This window comes from Scardinius erythrophthalmus (assembly GCF_964197995.2).
Source record: "Scardinius erythrophthalmus genome assembly, chromosome: 10".
Classification (NCBI taxonomy): domain Eukaryota; kingdom Metazoa; phylum Chordata; class Actinopteri; order Cypriniformes; family Leuciscidae; genus Scardinius; species Scardinius erythrophthalmus.
Window position 1 is genome coordinate 4,044,644 of NC_138230.1, and position 27,187 is coordinate 4,071,830.

The following is a 27,187-nucleotide window of genomic DNA, read 5'->3' on the forward strand; positions in this document are numbered from 1 at the left end:
TAGGCTAGATTTATTAAAAAAAAAATATTGAAACTAAAACATGGCATTGTCTAGTGTGCAGGTAAAGTGGACCTCCACATGCTTTTACGGGTCTTCAAGTGCCTTATGTAGTGCCCTGGTATATTTGCCATAGTTGCCCTTTTGGGTCTGCTGCTTTGTCTCCCTCTAAATCCACTTTAGTAAGTAATTTAAAAAATAGTTTCTCTCTATTTGATGCATAACATTGGACTAAATACAGTATATATGTATACATAGGTCATTCTTTATCAACAATTTTTAATAAATTATATATATATATATATATTATGATCAAATATATTGTATAAATTGTATATTGCAAGACATAACTAATAAGGTGGGGACCCTCCATTAAACTTCAATTCGAACACTGCCCTTAAACCATTTGTAACCTGCCTAGACCGACTGAAATAGAGAAATCTGAGGCACAAAACTGAAACATAAAACACCCATCCAAACATAACTCAGATTATAACAGTCTTTGAATACAGATTTATAACTGCTTCTTGATTCTGGCACTGTTTGAGAGATTTACTGCAGGAGTGAGTTAACAGTCTTAAATATTAAAGTACTAAAATGAGGTTTGAATTTCTTTTACATTAAATCATTTTCTGAACGTGCATTGTGCCATTTTAGCTAAACAAGCATTTATATCTTTAGAAATAAAACGTTTACGGTACCTTGAAAATATTACACTTTAATGTAGTGATCATGTAGATTACGCTGGTCATTCTCAGGGAATGCATTAACGGATAAGACAATTAGGCCTACTTTGAATGCAATAGAAGTCACTTTAGACCCTCTGCCACATGCACTAATGTAATGAACGATCTGATGTAAAGTGTTGTGCAAAACAATGTGAAACTACAAGATTCAGTTTAGAAAGTCTTTATTGCTGATATTTGACAACCGTTTCAGCAGAAGTTCAGGAGTCTTCAGAAGAATCACGAACCTACAAGAATGAATGAGATAATTTCAACTTCAAAAAGCGGGGTGCAAATGTCCCGATCATCCGGTTAGGCTTTATCTTTTTATGATATGACCGGCTGACTTTACAGATTTACATAACAAAACTGTTGTATGACATGGTTTGTTAGTTTATTACAATACATTTGATCTTCTTGCGGTTCTTGTGGTCATCCTCTTAAACCTGAAAGAATAAACAGATTTAGTTGATCTGCAGTGTGTCAGTCTGAGTTTGATTGCGATCACGTCACCTTAATCGCAGCAGAACATGCGCACGTCATTGAGAGCGGTGTCGTCTCCGTCTCCCTGTGACGGTGCTACCTGGGTCTGTATGCCGCAGATTCCTTTTCCTTCACAGGTTGGGCTCCAGTCGCCCCACGTGCCCCAGTTTGTGCTGAAACCCTTCAGCTCTTCACCTCCACTGCATTTGAACCTGGAAAAAGTTCAGATGTGACAATATTATGATAAAATGTAATTATGTTGTTGGACTGAATGTCACATGATCACCTGCGGGGGGGGGGGGGGGGGGGGAAATGCTATTTCATGCATACTGAATTTTTTACACTGTTAAAGAGTTGGATTCCCATGCTAAACATGGACAAAGTTTCAAAAATTAAATTGTACGTTTGAAGGAGTATTTCTGTGCCAAAAATTGTCCTTTCGGTTTGTCACAAGTTTCGGAAAGTTTTTTTCGAGTATGGATCTGTGTCACGTAAGATGGGGCGGAATTTCCTTATATGGGTCCTAAGGGCACTTCTCCGCGGGCGCGCGCGCACTCGTAGACCAGACAGAGAGAGAGAGACAGAGAGAGAGAGACAGAGAGAGAGAGAGAGAGACAGAGAGAGAGAGACAGAGAGAGAGAGACAGAGAGAGAGAGAGAGAGACAGAGAGAGAGAGAGAGAGAGACAGAGAGAGAGAGACAGAGAGACAGAGACAGAGTGAGAAGCTTCTGAGAAGCCATGATCTGCATGAGCTCTTAGATTTTCTTCTTTGTTTGCTATTTTGAGAAAAGAAATAGACCGAAAATCTACAAAATCTAGAAGAATACCACATACAGACCAGGCGCGGATTTATGGGTGGGCCTGGGTGGGCACGTGCCCACCCAGATTGACCGGTGGCCCACCCAATCAGATTAATAAAAACAATTTAAATTTTTAATCTTAATAATAATAATAATAATGAATTAATAAATAATTTTATTTTAATAGTTTCCTGAGGACATTTATGTACAATAGCTACGAAAAAAAGCTACAAAAGAAAAATATTATGTCGGCATATCACGTGTCAGTCCAGTGATGCTATCACGCAACACCACTCTCTACTTGCGACTCGCGTGACAGACAGATGAACTTCAGGTTTAAAGCAGCCGCGGAGGGCTGACTGACATGAGTACAAGGTAGTTAAATTCACTACCTACGTGTACCGATCTGCTATAGTTGACATATTTATCAGGCGTGCGTGTTACATAGGCGTAATTTGCGAGTGGGGCAGGTGGGACATGTCCCCACCACTTTTTAAAACATTTCGCGGCACGAATGTACCAATTCTACAAATAAACATCTCCAGTTAACCAGCAGAGCATTCATTTCGTTCGTTTGTTAAATAAGAGACGATCTAGCGCTGAAATGTGTTTTTTAAATCAAGTGATGAAAGTGCTTGTTGCCGATGCGATCAGTGGCGCTGATACAGTGTTCTCTCGGGTGGCTCGCGCACACACCGCACTGTCTTGACTCGACGCGCGCTTCAATCCGTTGCGGATACTCTCTATTCGTTCTGGTGAAATCACACATCATAATGCACACGTGTCCCTCCTTGATATACAACCACTATTGAACATAATCAGTTTTGATGAAAAAAAAAAAAAAAAAAAACTATGCTGGTGCGGACTAGATCCCACAACCTCTGACACTGTTGGCGAAAGTTCTACCACTGGACCATTTAGGTGTACGTTGTTTAAATAAGCGAATCTATGTATTTTACTCACACAACAAATCTATTATACAGCATATATTTGGCTACATCTCATTAAACGACAAATGTAGCATACTATTTAAATCGATGGACATCGTAATGTTATTGTACAATGTACATATATCTAATTTAGCAAAGTTACACCACTGGGCGTGTATATAAGCTTAAAAAACCGAGGCCCCCCCGTATATTCACCAGGCCCCCCTATTAATGACATTCTGTATCCGCCACTGATACAGACGTGAAATATGATGAAAAGAACTCAGAAATTATAGTATCTTTATTTTTAAACACAAATAATCAATGCAGAGGATCAGAAGATCAGACTTCTAGCAACAGGCCTGCTGGAAAATTGGAGGGAAAGTTTAAAACAGGAAAAGAACCACCTATCCACAGAGGGAGAAGCAGTGAGTACAACTAAAACTGCACTGGAAACCTTTTTTTGGGCTTGTTTGCTTATTTTTTTCAAATATAAGGGCATAAAATTGATCTTTTTATATTTTTATAAGCTAAAAATGCTAAAAAGCTAAAGCTATGGCTAGCCCACACTCTGACATTCCTCAATGTATCAATTTAACTGAGGCAGAGAGAATCAGCCAATCAGAGCAGCAGCTGCAATCAGCCCACTGCCATATGCAAATGTGCTGCCCCCTCACCACCATACAGTACCCCTCTGAGGTGAAATCTGACACCGCAAGGAAAACCTATAAGCAGAAACTTCTGACAAACAATCCAGAGACTCTGTTTGCAGATCTGTTCAAAACTGGAGAAGTCTGCAACCTCATTTTCTTCTCTGATCACCCCAGTGCCTGGAATAAAGCCATCATCAACCATTACCCCTCTGTAAAGAAAGAAGGCATCTGTAATGGCTGGAAAGTCAAAATCAGAGAACCACATGACCCTGACAGCACAGTGATGACTGTAAACATCTATAAAAATGGCACAGTCATGGTACAGGGGGACCTGAAAACATTCCAGGCGGACTACAGGACAATAGGTGAAATCGTGAAACATGAGAAAGCTGTCCTATCTGAAAGCTCGTCATCTGAGCAGAATCCACCGACCAGCACCTCAGACCTCAGACCCACTCCTGCAGAAAGTGTTGAACACATCTCGCCCTCCCTGCTCAGAGCTATCCCTCTCCTACAGGAGCACTTCACCAAGCTGGAGATGGAGATGGTGCAGCTCAGAGAAACTGTGCTGAAACAGCAGCAGTCAGACACATGTGCAGCTCACACTGAACTCCAGCAGAACACCGAGCACTTAACACAGAGACTGTCAGCCCTCACACAGCACATGAGAAAGCTTCAGACAGAGAAGGACAGCTATCAGTGTGAGCTGACCGCACTGAGACTCCAGCTAGAGGACAGAGAGCAGTCCACAGCAGAGATGAGGCAGCAGCTGAGAGAGATACAGGAGGAGAGAGAGCAGCAGCGCAGTGAGATCCAGACCCTGAAAGAGCAGCTGAGAGAGATACAGGAGGAGAGAGAGCAGCAGAGAGAGATACAGGAGGAGAGAGAGCAGCAGCGCAGTGAGATCCAGGCCCTGAGAGAGCAGCAGAGAGAGATACAGGAGGAGAGAGAGCAGCAGAGAGAGATACAGGAGGAGAGAGAGCAGCAGAGAGAGATACAGGAGGAGAGAGAGCAGCAGAGAGAGATACAGGAGGAGAGAGAGCAGCAGCGCAGCGAGATCCAGGCCCTGAGAGAGCAGCTGAGAGAGATTCAGGAGGAGAGAGAGCAGCTGAGAGAGATACAGGAGGAGAGAGAGCAGCAGCGCAGTGAGATCCAGGCCCTGAGAGAGCAGCTGAGAGAGATACAGGAGGAGAGAGAGCAGCAGCGCAGTGAGATCCAGGCCCTGAAAGAGCAGCTGAGAGAGATTCAGGAGGAGAGAGAGCAGCAGCGCAGCGAGATCCAGGCCCTGAGAGAGCAGCAGAGAGAGATTCAGGAGGAGAGAGAGCAGCAGAGAGAGATTCAGGAGGAGAGAGAGCAGCAGAGAGAGATTCAGGAGGAGAGAGAGCAGCAGAGAGAGATACAGGAGGAGAGAGAGCAGCAGCGCAGCGAGATCCAGGCCCTGAGAGAGCAGCAGAGAGAGATTCAGGAGGAGAGAGAGCAGCAGCGCAGTGAGATCCAGGCCCTGAGAGAGCAGCAGAGAGAGATTCAGGAGGAGAGAGAGCAGCAGAGAGAGATTCAGGAGGAGAGAGAGCAGCAGAGAGAGATTCAGGAGGAGAGAGAGCAGCAGAGAGAGATACAGGAGGAGAGAGAGCAGCAGAGAGAGATACAGGAGGAGAGAGAGCAGCAGAGAGAGATACAGGAGGAGAGAGAGCAGCAGAGAGAGATACAGGAGGAGAGAGAGCAGCAGCGCAGCGAGATCCAGGCCCTGAGAGAGCAGCAGAGAGAGAGATTCAGGAGGAGAGAGAGCAGCAGCGCAGTGAGATCCAGGCCCTGAGAGAGCAGCAGAGAGAGATTCAGGAGGAGAGAGAGCAGCAGAGAGAGATTCAGGAGGAGAGAGAGCAGCAGAGAGAGATACAGGAGGAGAGAGAGCAGCAGAGAGAGATACAGGAGGAGAGAGAGCAGCAGCGCAGCGAGATCCAGGCCCTGAGAGAGCAGCAGAGAGAGATTCAGGAGGAGAGAGAGCAGCAGCGCAGTGAGATCCAGGCCCTGAGAGAGCAGCAGAGAGAGATTCAGGAGGAGAGAGAGCAGCAGAGAGAGATTCAGGAGGAGAGAGAGCAGCAGAGAGAGATACAGGAGGAGAGAGAGCAGCAGAGAGAGATACAGGAGGAGAGAGAGCAGCAGCGCAGCGAGATCCAGGCCCTGAGAGAGCAGCAGAGAGAGATTCAGGAGGAGAGAGAGCAGCAGCGCAGTGAGATCCAGGCCCTGAGAGAGCAGCAGAGAGAGAGATACAGGAGGAGAGAGAGCAGCAGAGAGAGATTCAGGAGGAGAGAGAGCAGCAGCGCAGTGAGATCCAGGCCCTGAGAGAGCAGCAGAGAGAGAGATACAGGAGGAGAGAGAGCAGCAGCGCAGCGAGATCCAGGCCCTGAGAGAGCAGCAGAGAGAGATACAGGAGGAGAGAGAGCAGCAGAGAGAGATACAGGAGGAGAGAGAGCAGCAGAGAGAGATACAGGAGGAGAGAGAGCAGCAGAGAGAGATACAGGAGGAGAGAGAGCAGCAGCGCAGCGAGATCCAGGCCCTGAGAGAGCAGCAGAGAGAGATTCAGGAGGAGAGAGAGCAGCAGCGCAGCGAGATCCAGGCCCTGAGAGAGCAGCAGAGAGAGATTCAGGAGGAGAGAGAGCAGCAGAGAGAGATTCAGGAGGAGAGAGAGCAGCAGCGCAGCGAGATCCAGGCCCTGAGAGAGCAGCAGAGAGAGATTCAGGAGGAGAGAGAGCAGCAGAGAGAGATTCAGGAGGAGAGAGAGCAGCAGCGCAGTGAGATCCAGGCCCTGAGAGAGCAGCAGAGAGAGATTCAGGAGGAGAGAGAGCAGCAGAGAGAGATTCAGGAGGAGAGAGAGCAGCAGAGAGAGATACAGGAGGAGAGAGAGCAGCAGCGCAGTGAGATCCAGGCCCTGAGAGAGCAGCAGAGAGAGATTCAGGAGGAGAGAGAGCAGCAGCGCAGTGAGATCCAGGCCCTGAGAGAGCAGCAGAGAGAGATTCAGGAGGAGAGAGAGCAGCAGCGCAGTGAGATCCAGGCCCTGAGAGAGCAGCAGAGAGAGATTCAGGAGGAGAGAGAGCAGCAGAGAGAGATACAGGAGGAGAGAGAGCAGCAGCGCAGCGAGATCCAGGCCCTGAGAGAGCAGCAGAGAGAGATTCAGGAGGAGAGAGAGCAGCAGAGAGAGATACAGGAGGAGAGAGAGCAGCAGCGCAGCGAGATCCAGGCCCTGAGAGAGCAGCAGAGAGAGATTCAGGAGGAGAGAGAGCAGCAGAGAGAGATACAGGAGGAGAGAGAGCAGCAGAGAGAGATACAGGAGGAGAGAGAGCAGCAGAGAGAGATACAGGAGGAGAGAGAGCAGCAGCGCAGCGAGATCCAGGCCCTGAGAGAGCAGCAGAGAGAGATTCAGGAGGAGAGAGAGCAGCAGCGCAGCGAGATCCAGGCCCTGAGAGAGCAGCAGAGAGAGATTCAGGAGGAGAGAGAGCAGCAGAGAGAGATTCAGGAGGAGAGAGAGCAGCAGCGCAGCGAGATCCAGGCCCTGAGAGAGCAGCAGAGAGAGATTCAGGAGGAGAGAGAGCAGCAGAGAGAGATTCAGGAGGAGAGAGAGCAGCAGCGCAGTGAGATCCAGGCCCTGAGAGAGCAGCAGAGAGAGATTCAGGAGGAGAGAGAGCAGCAGAGAGAGATTCAGGAGGAGAGAGAGCAGCAGCGCAGTGAGATCCAGGCCCTGAGAGAGCAGCAGAGAGAGATTCAGGAGGAGAGAGAGCAGCAGAGAGAGATTCAGGAGGAGAGAGAGCAGCAGAGAGAGATACAGGAGGAGAGAGAGCAGCAGCGCAGTGAGATCCAGGCCCTGAGAGAGCAGCAGAGAGAGATTCAGGAGGAGAGAGAGCAGCAGCGCAGTGAGATCCAGGCCCTGAGAGAGCAGCAGAGAGAGATTCAGGAGGAGAGAGAGCAGCAGCGCAGTGAGATCCAGGCCCTGAGAGAGCAGCAGAGAGAGATTCAGGAGGAGAGAGAGCAGCAGAGAGAGATACAGGAGGAGAGAGAGCAGCAGCGCAGCGAGATCCAGGCCCTGAGAGAGCAGCAGAGAGAGATTCAGGAGGAGAGAGAGCAGCAGAGAGAGATACAGGAGGAGAGAGAGCAGCAGCGCAGCGAGATCCAGGCCCTGAGAGAGCAGCAGAGAGAGATTCAGGAGGAGAGAGAGCAGCAGAGAGAGATACAGGAGGAGAGAGAGCAGCAGAGAGAGATACAGGAGGAGAGAGAGCAGCAGAGAGAGATACAGGAGGAGAGAGAGCAGCAGAGAGAGATACAGGAGGAGAGAGAGCAGCAGCGCAGCGAGATCCAGGCCCTGAGAGAGCAGCAGAGAGAGATTCAGGAGGAGAGAGAGCAGCAGAGAGAGATTCAGGAGGAGAGAGAGCAGCAGCGCAGCGAGATCCAGGCCCTGAGAGAGCAGCAGAGAGAGATTCAGGAGGAGAGAGAGCAGCAGCGCAGTGAGATCCAGGCCCTGAGAGAGCAGCAGAGAGAGAGATACAGGAGGAGAGAGAGCAGCAGCGCAGCGAGATCCAGGCCCTGAGAGAGCAGCAGAGAGAGATTCAGGAGGAGAGAGAGCAGCAGCGCAGCGAGATCCAGGCCCTGAGAGAGCAGCAGAGAGAGATTCAGGAGGAGAGAGAGCAGCAGAGAGAGATTCAGGAGGAGAGAGAGCAGCAGCGCAGCGAGATCCAGGCCCTGAGAGAGCAGCAGAGAGAGATTCAGGAGGAGAGAGAGCAGCAGCGCAGTGAGATCCAGGCCCTGAGAGAGCAGCAGAGAGAGATACAGGAGGAGAGAGAGCAGCAGAGAGAGATACAGGAGGAGAGAGAGCAGCAGAGAGAGATACAGGAGGAGAGAGAGCAGCAGAGAGAGATACAGGAGGAGAGAGAGCAGCAGAGAGAGATACAGGAGGAGAGAGAGCAGCAGCGCAGTGAGATCCAGGCCCTGAGAGAGCAGCAGAGAGAGATACAGGAGGAGAGAGAGCAGCAGCGCAGCGAGATCCAGGCCCTGAGAGAGCAGCAGAGAGAGATTCAGGAGGAGAGAGAGCAGCAGCGCAGTGAGATCCAGGCCCTGAGAGAGCAGCAGAGAGAGATTCAGGAGGAGAGAGAGCAGCAGAGAGAGATTCAGGAGGAGAGAGAGCAGCAGCGCAGTGAGATCCAGGCCCTGAGAGAGCAGCTGAGAGAGCTCCTCCTGGCCAGAGAAGAGCCAGAGCAGACCCACAGAGCTCAAACACTGCCCTCCAGCCCAGAGTCGCCGAACACAGGGAGTCAACACCCAGCCCTCAGCGCAGAGAGACCCGACCCAGCCCGCTCACAGCCGTCACAGCGCCCCCTGTCAGACTCCTCAGCACAGCAGCCCTCGTCTCACAGCAGCCCAGCACCAGCCAGCACAGAGGAACCCGAAATAGCTCTACTCATCGATTCAAACGGCAAATTCATCGATGTAAAGAAACTCTTCCCCCAACACAGAGCTGTTAAACTCTGGTGTCCCACCACTGACAAAGCCCTGGAGCTCCTGACAGAGTCCCAGCTAGGCCGGCCCAGCCACATCATTATCCACACGGACACCAACGACCTGCGGAGCCAGCAGGACCGAGTGTCGGACTCCCTCAGAGCCGTCGTGGATAAAGCTAGAGAAACCTTTCCCAACTCCAAAATCATCCTGTCCACTTTACTTCAGAGGACAGATTTCCACCCCAAAACAATTAATAAAATAAACTCCAGCATCTCTAGACATTGTGCCCTCCTGCCCAACGTCCACTTGGCCCACCATCCAGACCTCGACACTGAATGTCTATACGACCACGTCCACCTTTATAAGAACCTGGTACATATCCTCGCAAAGAAACTCAAAGATGTCACTCTAAACAGGACCAACCAGACCAGCCCCAGGTGGAGCAGAACCAGCCCTAACCCAGCCAATCCATCGAGACACCCTCCGACATACTACATCCCAGCCCACAGCTCATCTAGAGCCCCGACCGGAGCACCACCCAGAGCACCAGCACCCAGAGTACCGCCCAGAGCACCAGCACCCAGAGCTCCACCCGGAGCTCCAGCACCAGGACAGGACCGCTACAGACAGAGACCGTTCTACAACAGCCCCACAGCTCCAGCAGCTGAAGCCCGTCCACAGCAGAGCCCGGCCCATCCAGGCAGACCGAGCTACGCCCAAGCTGTCAGCGGAGGAGCAGACCACCCTAACGCTGAACTCCACGACATCCAACAGATGCTGAGTATCATCTGCTCTCACCTACTAACACACAGTGGACAGTGGTAAAAACAAAAACAAAAAACAAACACCACCACTACCTTATTCTGTGATATTCATGTACATTTAATATGGAATTGTTGATGTTTTGAGTTCCTACCATAACTTTAATTCCATAATTCGTTGTTTTAATTTAATCTATAGTAATTTTGCATCATTTCTCTTTTCTCAGAATAGCAAACAAACCATACACATCATTTTAAAAGTTTACGATGAAATCACTTAGTTTTTCTACGTGGAATATTCAAGGTCTAAACTCCTCAGTCTTTGGCCTAAAAAGTAGAAATTCTGATTTTATGAAAGAACTTCAAGACATAGATGTCATCGTCTTACAGGAAACCTGGTGTAGAGGAGATGCGTTCACTGGCTGTCCCTCAGGATACAGAGAGATAATATTACCATCAGTCAAACTCACATCAGTCACACAAGGGAGAGACTCGGGAGGGATGATCATATGGATTAAATCTGAGCTGTCCATAGAATTAATTAAAAGAGAGCAATACCACTTGTGGATAAAAATACAAAAAGGAATGATATCAGCATCTAAGCCTGTTTTCCTCTGTGCAATTTACATTCCACCCCTCGAGTCTCCGTATTTCCAAGAGGAAACTTTCCAAAATATAGAAAGAGAAATCAGCCATTTCCAGGCCCAGGGAAATGTGCTGCTTATGGGTGACTTAAACGCCAGAACAGGAGCAGAACTAGATTACATTGAATCGCACGGTAGCAGATTCATCACAGGCAATAATGACTTGTACCCTTCTCACCCCAGCAGACAAAACTGTGATGAAACCGTGAACGCTCACGGACGGCAGCTGCTGCAGCTCTGCCGAGGACTGGCTCTGTACATCGTCAACGGAAGACTGCGAGGAGACTCGCTCGGCCGATACACCTACAGCTCAGCTCTGGGGAACAGCACTGTAGACTATACCATCACAGATCTCGACCTTTCCTCTCTGAGAGCATTCACAGTCAAACCCCTGAAACCTTTCTCAGACCACAGCCAAATCATCCTCTATATAAAGCAATCTGAAACATCACCCAAACCAATTAGGACCCCATATCAAATGAGCAAAATAATGTCTTTCAAATGGACTGAAACCAGTGCCAGTAATTACAGCACTGCCGTCAAATCTTCAGAAATACAATCCCTCATACATTCATTCCAAATACAGGAATACCCTAAAAATCAATTCGGCATCAATCAGGAAGTACAAGATCTAAACAACATATTCTACAAAACAGCACAAAAAAGTAATTTGGCAATTGTTAAACCAAAGAAAAAATATTTAGAGACTGACAAATGGTTTGATTTGGACTGTAAGGCTCTGAGAAAAAACCTCAGAAATTTATCAAATCAAAAACACAGACAACCAGATAATCCGGACCTCCGCCTTCTTTACTGTGAGGCACTAAAACAGTATAAAGCCACACTCCGGCGGAAAAAAGCACAGTTTTTGCAAAACCAGTTTGAAGAAATTGAAAAATCTATAAACTCACACAAATTTTGGGATAAATGGAAATTGTTATACAAACCAAATCAAGAAGTTCTGGCAATTCAAGACGGGGAGAAGTGGAAGAACCACTTCCAAGAATTATACAGCCCAACTGAAATTCAAAATTATAATCAAAATGAAATAATAAACTAGACAATTTGGAAAGATCAATTAAAGCAAATCAAAACCCTTTAGATTTCCCCATAACAATGACCGAATTGGAAGAAAAATTAGGAGTCCTTGAGTCCAAGAAAGCCTGTGGTGTAGACAGCATCCCGAACGAGATGCTGAAACACACAGACCAAAGCTTCAGACTGGCCATGCTCAAACTGTTCAATGATGTTCTGTGTGTCGGGTTCTTCCCTGAGATCTGGAACCAGGGCCTCATCAGCCCCATCCACAAGAGCGGAGACAAACTAGACCCCAACAACTACCGAGGCATCTGTGTGAACAGTAACCTGGGGAAGGTTCTCTGCAGCATCTTAAACGCCAGACTTCTACACTTCCTTATGAAGCACAATGCCTTGAGTAAATCCCAAACTGGCTTTCTTCCAAAATGTCGCACATCCGATCACATTTTTACATTACAAACACTAATTGACAAATATGTACATCAAAACAAAGAACAAATTTTTGCTTGTTTCGTTGATTTCAAGAAAGCATTTGATTCAATTTGGCACGAAGGATTATACCTAAAACTCATCGACAGTGGAGTAGGGGGGAAATTCTATGATTTGATCAAATCGATGTACACAGCCAGCCAATGCGCTGTCAAAATTGGAAACCAAAGAACCGAATTTTTCCCCCAGGGGCGCGGAGTGAGACAGGGCTGCAGTTTAAGCCCCACCCTCTTTAACATCTACATCAACCAATTGGCCAATACATTAGAACATGCTCCCTTTCGAGGTCTCACTCTCCACGACACAGAGATCAAGTGTCTTCTCTACGCAGACGACCTGGTCCTCCTGTCGCCCACTAAAGAGGGGCTTCAGGACAGCCTGGATCTGCTGGAGGATTACTGTCAGTCCTGGGCCCTGACCGTCAACCTCCAGAAAACTAGAGTCATGATGTTCCAGAAACGCTCCAGATCTCAGGGACCAACACACACATTCACACTCTCACACAGAACCATTGAGAGCACCAAAGCATACACTTACCTCGGCCTGAAAATAACTCCAACTGGTAACTTTACCTTGGCTGTGAATGAACTCAAAGAGAAAGCTCAAAGGGCTTTCTATGCCATAAAACGATCAATCAAAATTGACATCCCAATCCAAATTTGGCTCAAACTTTTCAAATCAATAATTGAACCAATTGTTCTATATGGCAGTGAAATGTGGGGTCCTTCTATAAAATTTGATTTTTTAAATTGGGAAAAACATCCGATTGAAACTCTACAATTAGATTTCTGTAAAAGAATACTCAAAGTCCAAAGAAAAACACCAAACAACGGATGCAGGGCAGAATTAGGCCAATACCCTCTCCTCCTAAACATCCAAAAAAGAGCCATCAAATTCTGGAAACACCTGAAAACAAGCGACCCCAACACATACCATTACAGAGCCCTCAAACACCAAGAGCTGAGCGTAGCGAGGAGTCCCCTGTGTCAGCTGGTGCTGAGACTGACTGAGCTCTCTCCTGCAGAGATCAGCTCGCCTCAGCACACACACACACACATTCGGCCTGCACAAATTATCAACACAGAACAAGACAAGTACATCACCCATTGGACGAACACCATTCAAAACCAACACAAACTGGAATGTTATTCGGCACTAAATCGAGAGTACACTGTTGCGAGCTACCTGAGCACAGTGAGTGATGTGAAGCTCAGGAAAACCCTGACGATGTACAGACTCAGTGAACACAGCCTGGCCATCGAGACGGGCCGACGCAGACAGACCTGGCTCTCCCGGGAGGACAGACTCTGCACGCACTGCATTCTGGGAGTGCCGGAGACCGAGCTGCACTTCCTCACAGAATGCCCAAAATATGAACACATTAGAGACCAATATTACCCCAAAATTAATAAGATATTTCCCCAATTTAACACCTGTAACCCAACCCAAAAACTCAGATTCATCCTTGGCGAAGAAGCCAAATGCTCCAATATAGCAGCAAGACTAGTAGCATCTCTCCACATCCTGAGGGACGAGCAGAGCAGCAAACGCCCAATACACACACACTCACTCACAGCCTAACACACCCCATCACACACACAGCCTAACCCATCCCATCACACCTACACACATATATGATGTTCAAGTTCAGTGTTTGTTTATTTTGTTTTTTTTTATATACATGTTTTCTGCAATATAATCCTTTTTTATTTTATTTATTAATCTTTGTTTACACTATTATTATTGCTTTATGTTATCAGTATTATTATTTTTGCAATAACTAGCCAAGATAATATATATAATACTATCTTTATTTAATTTAACTATTATTATAATTTTGTGTACTAAATGTTCTAAATCATTGTCTATGTTGTTGTGATGCTTTGGCAATACAAAATGTACTTTTTTGTCATGCCAATAAAGCTTTCTGAATTGAATTGAATTGACAGAGAGAGAGAGAGAGAGAGAGAGAGAGAGAGAGACAGAGACAGAGAGACAGAGAGAGAGAGAGAGAGAGAGAGAGAGAGAGAGAGAGAGAGAGAGAGAGAGAGAGAGAGAGAGAGAGAGAGAGAGAGAGAGAGAAAATATGTTACCTTATGTCAGCTCACCAAAGAAGTGTGTTTTTGGTCACCAGGGCAAGACAACCCTACACAGATTCCTAAAGAACCCAGCGTTAAGGTAAAAGTGGATGCAGATTGTTTTTCCGGGCCAAAAACGGAGTTGTGCGAGACTGTTCCCTACATTTCGTCGACGAAATTTTATAAACAAAGCCCAGATCGACGGATTTGCAGATCGTCTAATGCTTAAGGATGGAGCAGTCACAATGATAAAGGTTCGCAGTCGCATGCGGTGAGTAAAACCAGAGAATGTCTAATAGGAAGAGAATTGGCACTCTCTGCTTACTTCCGGTTTCTGGACTGGCTGCAGTAACACGTCTCTGTCCATGCGGGGGCGCTCGCAGGCGAGTGCAGAATGAATGGAGGTCTATGGCGAAAAACCCTCAAAATCCACTTTTCTCAGGATATAATTTTTTGTCTAGTAATTTGAATGTTGTATTCGAAAGGAGATGCAAAGAAATTACACATTACTAGGTGTTAGATTTTTTAGAGTCACTTATTTGGTTTAAAAAGTCTTTTAAAATGTCAATGACGTCAGAATGCTGACGTCATTAGCAGAATGCTAGCGTGTTGTGGGCAACAACAACTCAAACTGTAAGAAATCGAAAAGAAATAAGTACTCGTTCATTCAACTTTCGACCTATAACCCATGTTGAACTTGCAAAACCTGCAATCAAATCTGAGATTTCTCAACGGCAATCGGGTGAAAGAGACAAATTTAGCCGTCTAGCCCCATAGACTCCCATTCAGTCTGCACTCGCCCGCGATCACCTCCAGTGGAACTCTAATGGAACTGCAACCAAGATCGATACAATGGGGCTAATAGGAAGTGCCAAGGCTCTCCGTAGACGGGCTCTGGTAAAACTGCTTCAAATCAAATGTCTCTGTGTGTTGTTGTTAGCTCAGCGCGTTAGCCCACAGCTTTAGCTTCGCCCACACACGGCCATAGACAGTATAGAGCTGGTAAGTCCCGCCCCTTCCGCTAACCCCGCTGGACCTCAAAGTTGAAAAACCGTCAATGCAAGTGAATGGGAGAAAATAATTATTTTCTGGTCCCGTTTGAATTGTGCCATGAATGTGAACATATGTTGTCTGTGAATTTTTTATATAATCTTTCATGTTACAAGTTTGACAGTATATGGTATGATTCGTCAGCTAGCAGTTGTGGAAAAGACATAACGAGAAAGACTACATGTCGCCTATGTGACGTCACCCCATAAAGTTGACTTACCCGTGGTTTTCGCCAACCTCAACGATTTTGTCCTCTCCCTGAAAGAAGGCGGTGAAGTGCACCAAAGACACAGCCATGTTTCACGAGTTCACACTTACATATAATTTGAATGGGTAAGTTTAATGCGTATATGGCGTGCTGTCCGGAGGGAGGGCTCCGAGCTCGGAGTTTAGCCCGAACCCAGAGTACTCCCCCCGTATGTAAGTGTTTAGTACTAGAAGTGTGGAGAAGGGGTGGTGGAGGGATGCTGCAAAAACTGTCAATGGAATGAGGTGAGACTGCTGAGTATTTATACCTCTCACCATTGATTGCTGAGTGCTTTCCACTTGTGTTAATTATCTGAACGTGCTCCTCCCGAACCTTGTTAATAAAACATCATTTAGCGGGATCCGTGAGCTAGAGCCGTGTGCTAGTGGTGTTGACGTTTCAAACGCGTCGAGAGTTGTAGTCCACAAAGTGCTCTCACACAAAGTCTACCCGTATCAAACTTCGCTAAATTGTAGCATTCTTCACACGAAAGATTATAGAAAAAATTCACAGACAACATATTTTCACATTCATGGCACAATTCAAACGGGACAATTCAAAGCATTGACGGTTTTTCAACTTTGAGGTCCAGCGGGGTTTTACGGAGGGGGCGGGACTTACCAGCTCTATAGCACACGCACGCCTCCAGACGCCCGTTTTTTTCCGGAAAAACTCGCTACAGCCTATCTGTCTTTTATAAATATAATAAAACTAAAGACTTTTGAGATATGAAGGATGCAATACTACTCTATAGGTACTCAAGATTAACAGGAGATTGAGTGAAAATGAGTCCCCCCCCCCCTCCTCCCCTAAATAGCTAAATAAACCCAGGATGGGTAAGAGATGGCGTAAAAGGTTTACACGGAGTAAGAGATGTTATAACTTAGCACCACAAAACTCACTTGATGCCGTTTGCGGCCGTATCATCTCCAGATCCTTGGGAAGGTTCAACTTTCAGCTGGAAAGCTGTCAAGAATCCAGAACACCTTTGAACCTTTCCCCAGTCACCCCAGCTGAAGAAAACACACAAAGAGGGTTCCTGATCAAATCAATCATTAAAGAAAATCCTCAATTTACTTAAATAGCTTAAACACTTAATGCAATAATTGTTAATAATCTGAGTCCATTACCCTCCTTGGCTGGACGAAATTGAGCTGAAGTGCTTTGGGTTTTTGAACTGATCGACACAGTAAAGACGAATCGCATTGAGCGCTGTATCATCGCCACCATAAACAAAAGCTGATTCCACCTTAAAAGAACAAGACAATCTTCCGTTTGAAAGAGGTAACTTTAACCCAACCCATAGTAACGTTTATCTCCATGCTCTTTAATATTACACATACACTTTAGAAACCTGGAATTAAATGACAAACAGCAACTCCACAGTTTTCAACCTTTGAAGCATTCATCCACTACCCTGGTAATCCAGAGTTCTTGCAAGTTGGAGTACAAGTTGAATTTGCTCAGCGAGTTACTCTGGCGTTGAGTCATGATGCTCATTAAATATGCCCCTCGAGTTTCATTATTCAACCCCAGACCTATTAATCTTTTAGATTTAGGTCTGAATTTCCAGACTACTCAACACCCATATTAGCAAACAATGCCCAACTTACCCTTAAATTAAACCTCTGCGGCGTATGTTCCACTTGGACACATTTCCACAGGCCCCCAATCTCCCCACTTCATCCCATTCGACACCGTCAGCTCAGATCTGTAAGATCGGTCGGCGCTCACATGCCCAATAACGGCTAGCAGAGGTGGGACAAAGTCATTGTTATGCAAGTCACAAGTAAGTCTCAAGTCTTTGCCCTCGATTCCCAAGTCAAGTCGAGTCAAAGATGAGGCAAGTCCCGAGTCGAGTCACAAGTCAAAGCCAACAAGTCTCAAGTCGAGTCCAAAGTCCTACCATTTTAGTTTCGAGTCATTTCAAGTCCTCTTACCACAGAAATAAAATGTATACAAATCATGTATGTCTGTAAGATTTTTATTTATTTAAACCTCTTTTTATACAATGACATTAATCAAATACAGTGGGGGGGTGGGGGGTGGCAATTGTGATGCAATTATTAATAATTGTGACGTAATTTTTGCATCACAATAAGTGTATTGTGATTGTCAAAACATTTTTGTAACTAAACTGAATTTATTAGGTTTAGTGACAACATGTTACAATGTTTACATGGTTCAATTTCTGGTAAGCTACGCTTTTTTATGATTTGTTCAATTCAATTATTGTGATTTGATTTAATATTGACTCATTTGGATAAATATTAGGTAGGCTACACAAGATAGGCATTAATTTTTCTCTAGAAAAAAACAACTCACCTAATGCTGTAAACATACAGAGAGCCCTATATCAGCTGGCAGTATTATTTAAGGTTAAAAATAACAAATTAAATATAATGCGTTTTTTTATTATAATAACAACTTTATTTAATGATATAAGTAAAAATATAATAAACATGCAATATAGTATTTAGCAAAATACTCTCTATAGCTCTTTTTTTCTAGCCAACTAACATTATGGTCATTAAATGGCTTTCCTGAGGTAAATGTTATGTGACATAATTGTTCTCCAACTGTTTTATTGACCCCTTTGATTGATGGGTCGATATTATGTATGAGGAATATACATTTCGGTAAGTTGTACTGTATCTTTCAACAGTGTTCATTCGTGTTTAACATTATTTACTATCAGCTAGAGATGACCGGTCGACGTGCCGCTAGGGATCTGTCGCGTCACATTTACAAGCGCCAAAACGTTATTTATTGTCTGAATTTCGTAATAAAAGTGACAGAATCTGAGAGCTGAGATTTTTTTATATCATAACTAACCTGCTCTGTCTAGTCTGTCGGTCTCCGTGTCCTCTTTGCTTTGCGATTTTTCTGTGCATGAGAAAATGGATGTGTGGCATGAGACCGTGTGAAAAGTGTCAATTGCGTGAGTCTCACAGTGAATGCGTGAGAGTTGGCAGCTATGTAAAGTTACTGTACATCCGATAAGGTGCTTAGCATTCGTTCAAATTCGTAGCATGCGTTGTTGCGTGTTGCGCTTCATTGGTTGTTCTTCTTCTTCTTCTTTTCATTTTATGGCAGATTGCAACCATGACTGTAAAGGTGCATACCGCCACCTACTGTATAGGAGTATGTAACATGAGAACATATTATTACTATATCATCAAATTATAAAAAAAAATAAAAAAATAAAAAAAATAAATATATATATATACCTAAATCCTATTATATATTCCTGTGTTTTTCAAATATTGAACAACTGCTTTCTGTGCATCCTTTACCCCATCTCCTGTTGTGCCTAACAAACCTTCAATATTCCACTTTCTTCCAACCTGACTTATCTTCTGATTTAGTTTCATCCTCTCATCCCTATATTTCTTACAATGCAATAATACATGTTCAACATCTTCCTTGGACCTACATTCTATACATTCATCAGATTGTCTTTTACCCATTAAAAACAATGTTTTATTTAATCCTGTGTGATCAAACCTTAGCCTGGTTAAAACACTCTCCTCTCTTCTATTACTTCTATTCACACCCTGTGCATTAATAGATTTTTGCAATCTGTAATATTTCCTTCCACTTTTATCCGCATCCCACCTGTCCTGCCATTTTTTCATCATTTCTTTTTTAATTATTGCCTTAGCCTCTCCTTTTCCAAGGGGTATATTTATGGTATCATTCGTCCTGGTTGATTTTTTTGCTATTTTATCTGCTCCCTCATTTCCTTTTATTCCTATATGAGCAGGTACCCAACAGAATTTCACATCTATCTGTAGTCTCTGTAATCTAAATAAACTTTGTTGGATTTCTAGCATTAGATCTTCTCTATTAGATTTCATATTTTGAATACTGTATAGAGCTGCTACAGAATCAACACAACACACCACTCTGTCTGGTTTTACCTCCTCAACCCACTGCAGTCCTACAATAATCGCCATCATCTCTGCCGTATACACTGAAGCCTGATCAGGTAATCTTTTTCCAATACTTATGTTCATTGTTGGTATATATATTCCTATTCCTACATTGTCCTTCTCATCCTTAGATCCATCTGTATACATTTCTAAGTAACTATAATATTTATTCCTTATATATTGACTTGCCAGGTGTCCTTTCCTACTCTCTTCCCATTCATTTTTTAGTTCCAAAATATTTAAGTCTATCTCAGTTTTAGTAAATAACCATATAGGGATATTACTAATAGGTGTAGGTGAATTAAACCAGATATTTTTCACACTATATTCCTCTGATTTCGTTTTTGTTGCCCATCCAAAGCCATTACCTTTAAAAGACCTATACTCCCAACATTCTTGAATAATACTTTTTGCATGATTTTCATATCCACATCCACTTAAGCGACTCCAATATGTAAGCATGAGCTTATCTCTTCTCAGATCTGACGGCACTTCTCCTAACTCAACCTGTATTGCTTTAATTGGTGTTGATCTCATTACACCCGCACATATCCTCAATGCTTTGTTACTAATTTTATCCAGCTTCAGTAAATGTGTTTTAGCTGCTGCTCCATATACATAACATCCATAATCTATTGTTGACCTCATTAAAGCCCTATAAATATATATTAGTGATTGTTTATTTGCTCCCCAGTCTTTCCCCACTACTGCTCTCATTAAATTAATAACTTTCTTGCATTTTGATTCCATCTTTTCAATGTGTATTTTCCATGTTCCCTTTTGGTCTAACCACATACCAAGATATTTAAAATGATCTACTGTTTCCATATTATGTCCATATAACTGTAGGCTCTGTTTTTCTATCCCTTTCTTCCTTGTAAATATCATATGACAAGACTTACTTGGAGAAAGCTTAAAGCCCCAGCTATACGACCATTGTTCTACCTTTCCTATTGCTTCCTTGATTTTATTTCTTACCCTTAAAGGATCTCGTCCTCTTGCCCAGATGGCCCCATCATCTGCATACAAAGCTGATCCAATCCTTCTGTCCAAATTCATAAAAATATCATTGATCATAACATTAAATAAAACTGGACTAATAACACTACCTTGTGGAATTCCATTAACAATTTCAAATTCCTCAGAAATTTCTGATCCCACTCTAACTCTAAATCTTCTTTCTGATAGAAAGTCTAAAACCCAGTTATAAAACCTACCTCTAATTCCCATTTTCTTCATTTTAATTAACAGCCCTTCCCTCCACATGGAATCATAAGCTTTTTCAATATCAAAGAACACAATACTCATTATTTCTTTCATTTTAAAAGTTTTCTCTATCTCATTACTTACTTTCACAACAGCATCCATAGTGGAACGCCCTTTCCTGAATCCACTTTGATATGGTGCGAATAATCCTCTATATTCGAGGGTGTAGTTAAGTCTTCTAACTAGTATCTTCTCCATCCACTTGCAGAGATGTGACGTAAGGGCAATGGGTCTATAATTACCAGCATTATTTGGGTCTTTCCCAGGTTTATTAAATGGCAATATTAACGCTCTCTTCCAGCTTTTTGGCATTTTACCTTCTTCCCATATCTTATTAAATAAATGTAATATTATCTGCAATACTTTCACAGGTATTTTCTGGAACATGATGTAGCTCAGTTGATCTTCTCCTGTAGCAGTATTCTTAATATCATTTAATACTATCACTAGTTCATTTAAGTTTATTTCTGCATCCATAGTACATTCCTCACAATCTTTTTTAATAAACACATCTCTGTTTTCTTTAAGAACCTTCTCTTTATGTAATCTATGTATATCATCTAAATGATCCCCACTATGAACACTGGCAAACTTCTTTCCCAATGCATTTGCCTTTTCTTTATCCGTTATTGCCAGTATTCCATCATCCTCTAATACAGGTATTTTAGTATACACTTTTTTCCCACTCATTTTCTTCAGCATTGACCACACCTCTCCTATTTTAACTTCCTTCCCTATAGTAGAACAATAGTTCTTCCATGCATTTTGTTTACTATTCTTAATTATTCTTCGTGCCTGAGCCTTTTTCCTCTGATAATCAATTAAATTATCTTGGTTTAAATTACTTCTTAGCATTCTCATTGCCCTATTTCGTTCTTTAATAGCTTTTGTACATGTACCATTCCACCATGGGACCATTTTCCTTTTCCCACCAACTGACTTAAATGGTATACTTTTTAATGCTGCATTCATTATTAAATGTGTAACCTCAGATGCACATTCCTCAATATCACCCTGCATTGAGATTGTCTCAGCTGAAATACAACATATTTCTTTAAATTTTTCCCAATCAGCTTTTTCAAACTCCCATTTCTTATGATTAGGCCTTTCTTGGAGATCTATTTCAATATTTATAGAGCAAAATATTGGAAAATGATCACTTCCAATACTTGTACTTTCTTTAACCTTCCATTCACAAGAGTTTGACATTTTATTAGAAACCATAGTGAGATCAATACAAGACAATGTGTTAGAACGTATATCAATTCTTGTGCCATTCCCATTATTTAAACAAACTAATTGCCTAACATCCATCAGTTCTTCCACTGCTTCTCCATTACTATCTGTATGCTTACTTCCCCAAAGACTATTATGTGCATTGAAGTCTCCACACCATATTTCTTTCCGGTTTCCTTGTCTACTTATTATTCCCTCTAAGGTTTCTAGGTTTAATGATTTACAAGGGTTATATAAGTTAATTACTACTAAGTGTCCATCTGATTTATATATTTCAATAATTACACATTCTATTTCTGTTGTAGTTTCTATTCTTCTAAATGGTATCCCATTCCTTACAAATGTTGCACATCCTCCACCCTGATTACCACCTCTATCAAACCTAACAGACTCATAACCAGGAATAATAAAATCAAGGTGAGGCCTTAGCCAGGTCTCTTGAATGCAAATAGTATCAGGTTTGACTTCAGACTCTACTATAAACTTCTTAAATTCTTGTCCATTTGCAGTCAGACTCCTAGCATTCCATTGTAATAGATGGAATACCATAATAATTTTAAGTAATACTCTGAGACCCTCCATCATTATTAGTGCTTAGCATGCCATGTATATCTTCTGCTTTTAGATCTTTGATACCCAAGAATTCCTCTGCAGCTTCTACCACTGTCTTGATCCTGTCACTTTTCCTTTCTTGTCGTGTGGCTACATTCACAACTTTACATATAAAAGCTACAAAGCTCTTTTTTTCTACCATCAAGGTGTTCTCCTCCACTATACACTTATGTTTACATGGTTGCTGTATGGCAACGGGTATTGGGTCTACTTTTCCTGGCTGACATCTCTTTTTGTTTAACCTCTGGGGTAGGCCTACTGCTCCATGTATTACATTTTCATTCAGGTTTTCATGACTCTCTATTTGACTGTTTTTCTTTGTTTCATAGTTGCCTATGCTTTTTATAGCCTCTGCATATGACATCTTATTCACAACCTTGTACCTTTGTACTTCTTTAGCTTGTTTCTGGACCACACATCCAGCATATGCAGCACTATGCTCACCTCCGCAGTTGCAGCATTTTAGCTTGGTATCCTTATTACATTTTCCATATTCATGGTCTCCTCCACATTTCGCACATCTTTGTCTCCATTTACATTGTTGTACTGTGTGTCCCATTCTCTGGCACTTAAAGCATCTCAACGGTTGGGGAATATACTCCCTAACTTTGTAATTGATCCATCCTATTTGAACTTCATAAGGTAAGGATTTTTCAAAAACAAGCAGTACAGATAGACTGTCTGATTTAACACCACTTTTATTGCTTTGGAGCCTTTTCACCTCTAATACTTTCCCACCTTTAATCTCACTCTTTACCTCGTCCACAGACATTTCCAGTGGAACATTTGAGATCACTCCTCTTAGGTTCGCTGCCATTCCCGGTACATGCACTTTAATCTTTCCACCACCAAGATTACTCATTTTCAAAATCATTTGCTGCTGCTTCTTATTTACTGCTGAAATTAGAATTCTTCTGTTATTCAGTAGTTTAGCATATTTAATTTTCCCCATATCCTTCTCAATTGCTTTGGTCACTTGAACTGGGTGAAAGTGACCTTTTTCATTACTGAGCGTGATAATAACTTTCCACTCTTCCTGCTTATCATCTACGTCAGGACTACTGTTCCCCTTAGATTTAGCTTTAATCTTTTTGTTAACTTGTCTACTCTCTCCTCCACTACTCGCTTCAGACCAAGATTTTTTCCTTGCCTTTTTTGTTTGGTTAATCTCCATATCTGAAATCCTCCCATAATTATCGCTACCATCTGAACTATCTCCCATCGTTACACTCACAATACAGTTCGGTTGCAATCTGCCTTCGCTCCGTCCAAAAACTTCCGTCCTCTCCCCACGACGTTCACTTCCCTTTTTCTTCATTGGTTGTCTTGCAATGTGCCTGCTTAGATGCTGTCAAATCAAAACAACGTGGGAATACAGTGATTGGATGTCGTGCAGGCAGCGCGCGTGCTCTCTGCATGCATACAGGTGGTGCACATTTTTTCACAGATGCAGATAAACTGAGAGCAGCGCGGCCGTGTGAACATTTTTTCCCCAGTTTTCATGGGAAGTAGCAAGTCTTCTCGAGTCAAAAGGCGCAAGTCCAAGTGAAGTCACGAGTCATTGATGTTAAAGTCCAAGTCGAGTTGCAAGTCTTTGTACATTTTGTCGAGTCGAGTCTGAAGTCATCAAATTCATGACTCGAGTCTGACTCGAGTCCAAGTCACATGACTCGAGTCCACACCTCTGACGGCTAGCAGTGAAAACATCATGGAAAAGAAGTGATGCATTGCTACAGCACTGGTCTGAATACTGAGAATTATATTAGTTTTTAGATAGACTATCTGCAGAAAATGATAAAGCAGAGACACTATAATACCATAAGGAAGAAGCCTCCTATTTATACACAAGAATCATTAACCAAAGTACTCAAAGATCAACCCCTACCATATTTGGCATATTAAGAAATTATATTTTATTAACAAAGTTCGGGAGGAGCACATTAACATAATTAAGATAATCAAACCTAATTAAACACGTGTGGAGCACATTCAGTTAATCAACCCAATCAACGAGTTAAGAGGCAGTGTTGTGCCTGAACGCGTTCATTGAACGATAGTTCATGAACTCGTTCATATTTTGGGCGAACGTGAACTGAACGTACCGTATTACTGCCTGATGAACATTACTGTGTACTCGTTCATTCTGGTGTCTGTGAACGCCACGCTCTCTCAGTTTAACACTTCGTTCAATAGGATGCCAGATTTCAATAGAACCTCTTCCAGGCGAAAACCCACCTAAAACCGGCCTTAATATGTAGCGGAAAAAAACACCCAATCTGGCAACACCAGCCACCAGTGTAGACTCTCTTGTTCGATCTCGTTCATCAAAATGAACAAATGTTTTTTCGAATCATTTCGTTCATTTAAGGGGCTTTTAATGTTATACTATTAACTGGCAAATTCCCCGAACACATCCACCTACGCCATCTTGATCATATTCTGAATTAAGAAATCATTATAATGCAGTCAAAAATCGTTTACAGGGAACATATAATTACTTTACCTCGAGTCTTTCGTTCATTTGTCACGTGACAGATGCAATGTATGGATTGTTCATGAACGACTCATCACTTACGTTACAAATCAAATCAAAACAAAAAGCAGCAAGGAGGCGTCGTATGATCATTTAAACAAGTTTTATGACAAGGTCAGTGAGGATGGGAAAAATCTGACGCATAGCTTTAGTGTTAAAACTGATAAAATAATTGTCTGTGGTTCTTCTATGTTGGCTGTGGCAATAATTTTGAAAAATAATATCTTGCAGCAACATGGAAAAAAAGAACGAACTAGTTCATTTTTGGAACAGTGAACTTAGTTCAAAATTTTGAGTATATGAACTATGAACTGAACTAGTTCATTTTAAAATTTGTGAACTGAACTTTGAACTAGTTCATGTAGAAAGTGAACTTTCCCAACACTGTTAAGAGGCATATATATACAGCAGATGATCACGCTTTGGGTCAAAGGTGTTGTCAACTCTGGGCTTGTTGTCTTTAGCTCTACTCCTGTTGTTTCCCACTGAAGTCAGGTTCTAATCTTAACCTTTTCATGTCCTTGAACTCCAGTAAACTGAACCAAGATGGCTGATTTCCTTTTAAGGTTCTAGAAGTAGTTGTGTCCCAATGTGAATGCTGCGTCCTTCGAAGGCTGAACCATGTAGCCCTCGTAGGATCTCCTAATTGCGTAAGCAGGTGTTCCTGATCACCACTTTAGCGTCAAGCAACTGCGCAAGAGGACAGCTGCCATCCTGATAATTAATTTGATATAATTGAGTAAACCGCTATTGAGCCAGAATTGGTTATTGTCATTTTTATGTTTTACATTTTACTGGAGGACATGGGGATGTTTCAACCCTGGCGCTGCCGGGTCATGTATTTTTAGCTTAGCCAAGACCATGGCCAGGGGTGCAAGTTCCCTCGTTACCAATAGAGTTCAATGGACATTGCGATGAACTTGCGACCATAGTTGGCCAACGATGCTTTCGGGAAACGCACCCCAGTGTAGTGAAGGCTGTAGTATGCACTGGTTGCTATTATGGTTCTAAATCACTTTAGAGGATTATTTACACCATTAATGTCCAGTAACTAGGAGAGGAGTAAAAAAGCCAGAGTCACGAGTCAAATTCACTCAATGTATTAATTGGTCAAATAAAAGAATGAATTATTTTCTCACAATGTCAACAGAATGTAAATATGTCACAATAAAACAGCGTAGGCCTACGCAAAATAACCAAACGATAAAACAACCTGCTTTGATTCAAAAGCCACAATGATGTTGAGATAAGGTAATGAAGTGGTGTTAATAAGAGTACTCAGTCTTAACAAGTCCCAACAAGTATTCCAGAGAAAGTCCACTTAATGGAAGGAGGGTGCAGATATCCTCAGACGTCGATCCTCAGACGCGATGCCATCACACTGGAACTCGAACAGTCGGTTACATGTGAGTAGGTATCTTTGTCTGGTCCTGACAGGGTTAATGTGATTAGATATTAACAGTGAGGCCTGTAGCTTCGTGTGCTGCGATGTTGAACGATACCGGTTCCAATTCAAAAGCAGTTAAGGGAACTAAATAGTAGTTTCTAGTTTTTAATATCTCTATAGCAGACATCCCAAGTCTCCCAGAAGTTCTGGGAGTCTCCCGCATAATTGATAGCGGCTCCCTGATGCCGGTGTTACGGATCAACTGGGAATCATTAGAGCCCGTCTACGGAGAGCCTGCACACTCCCTATTAAGTCCTATTGTACCGAATTTTGGTTGTAGTTCCACCAGAGCTCCACTGGGGGCGATCGCCATGAGTGCAGAATGAATGGGAGTCTATGGGGCTAGACGGCTAAATGTGTCTCTTTCACCCGATTGCCGTTGAGAAATCTCAGATTTGATTGTAGGTTTTGCAAGTTCAACATGGGTTATAGGTCGAAAGTTGAATGAACGAGTACTTGTGTCCTTTCGATTTCTTACAGGTTGAGTTGTTGTTGCCCATAACACGCTAGCATTCATTCTGCACTCGCCCGCGATCGGGTGAAAGAGACACATTTAGCCGTCTAGCCCCATAGACTCCCATTCAGTATGCACTTGCCCGCGATCACCTCCAGTGGAATTCTGGATACACACTTTTTTGGAGACATTCTTGAACAAATCCTATGCAGCGCTGGCTGCCGATGATTTCCTGTTGAAGCACGTTGATGTGCGCGGTCTAGCTCTCCTCTGGTCGACGTGCGCGCGGGCGAGCTTTTCCGAGAGAAATGCTCATATAAGGAGTT

At 43.3% G+C, this 27,187-nt stretch overlaps 2 protein-coding genes across 8 annotated transcripts in view; both read right to left on the reverse strand.

Annotated features, from left to right (window-relative positions):
* Positions 1 to 27,187, reverse strand: part of LOC308697127 (uncharacterized protein) — a 377,069-nt gene that overhangs the window by 221,243 nt on the left and 128,639 nt on the right. The window lies entirely within an intron of this gene.
* On the reverse strand, positions 492 to 19,045 carry LOC308697189 (vitelline membrane outer layer protein 1 homolog). 7 transcript variants are annotated; one of them, XR_014030897.1, is made up of 6 exons: positions 18,214 to 19,045; positions 16,992 to 17,126; positions 16,509 to 16,627; positions 16,281 to 16,391; positions 1,236 to 1,417; positions 492 to 1,168 (listed from the first exon to the last, which is right to left on the reverse strand). XR_014030897.1 is itself a non-coding variant. In XM_081376338.1 (3 exons), the coding sequence occupies exons 1-3, from the start codon at positions 18,291 to 18,293 to the stop codon at positions 1,237 to 1,239; spliced, it is 372 nt and encodes a 123-aa protein (XP_081232464.1). In that variant the 5' UTR covers positions 18,294 to 19,045; the 3' UTR covers positions 492 to 1,236. The 7 variants fall into 7 exon arrangements, 1 of the variants encoding a protein (XP_081232464.1); XR_014030898.1 differs by having other exon boundaries at positions 492 to 1,417; XR_014030900.1 differs by having other exon boundaries at positions 492 to 970; positions 16,992 to 19,045.

What these genes read in the sequence shown, in the direction of transcription:
- LOC308697189 (XM_081376338.1), bottom strand. Translation starts at nt 18,293, where the DNA reads ATGCCACACATCCATTTTCTCATGCACAGAAAAATCGCAAAGCAAAGA. An exon ending in CGACAGACTAGACAGAGCAG is followed by an intron (nt 16,392 to 18,213) that starts GTTAGTTATGAT and finishes TGTTTTCTTCAG; the next exon opens with CTGGGGTGACTGGGGAAAGG. An exon ending in ACGGCCGCAAACGGCATCAA is followed by an intron (nt 1,418 to 16,280) that starts GTGAGTTTTGTG and finishes AACTTTTTCCAG; the next exon opens with GTTCAAATGCAGTGGAGGTG.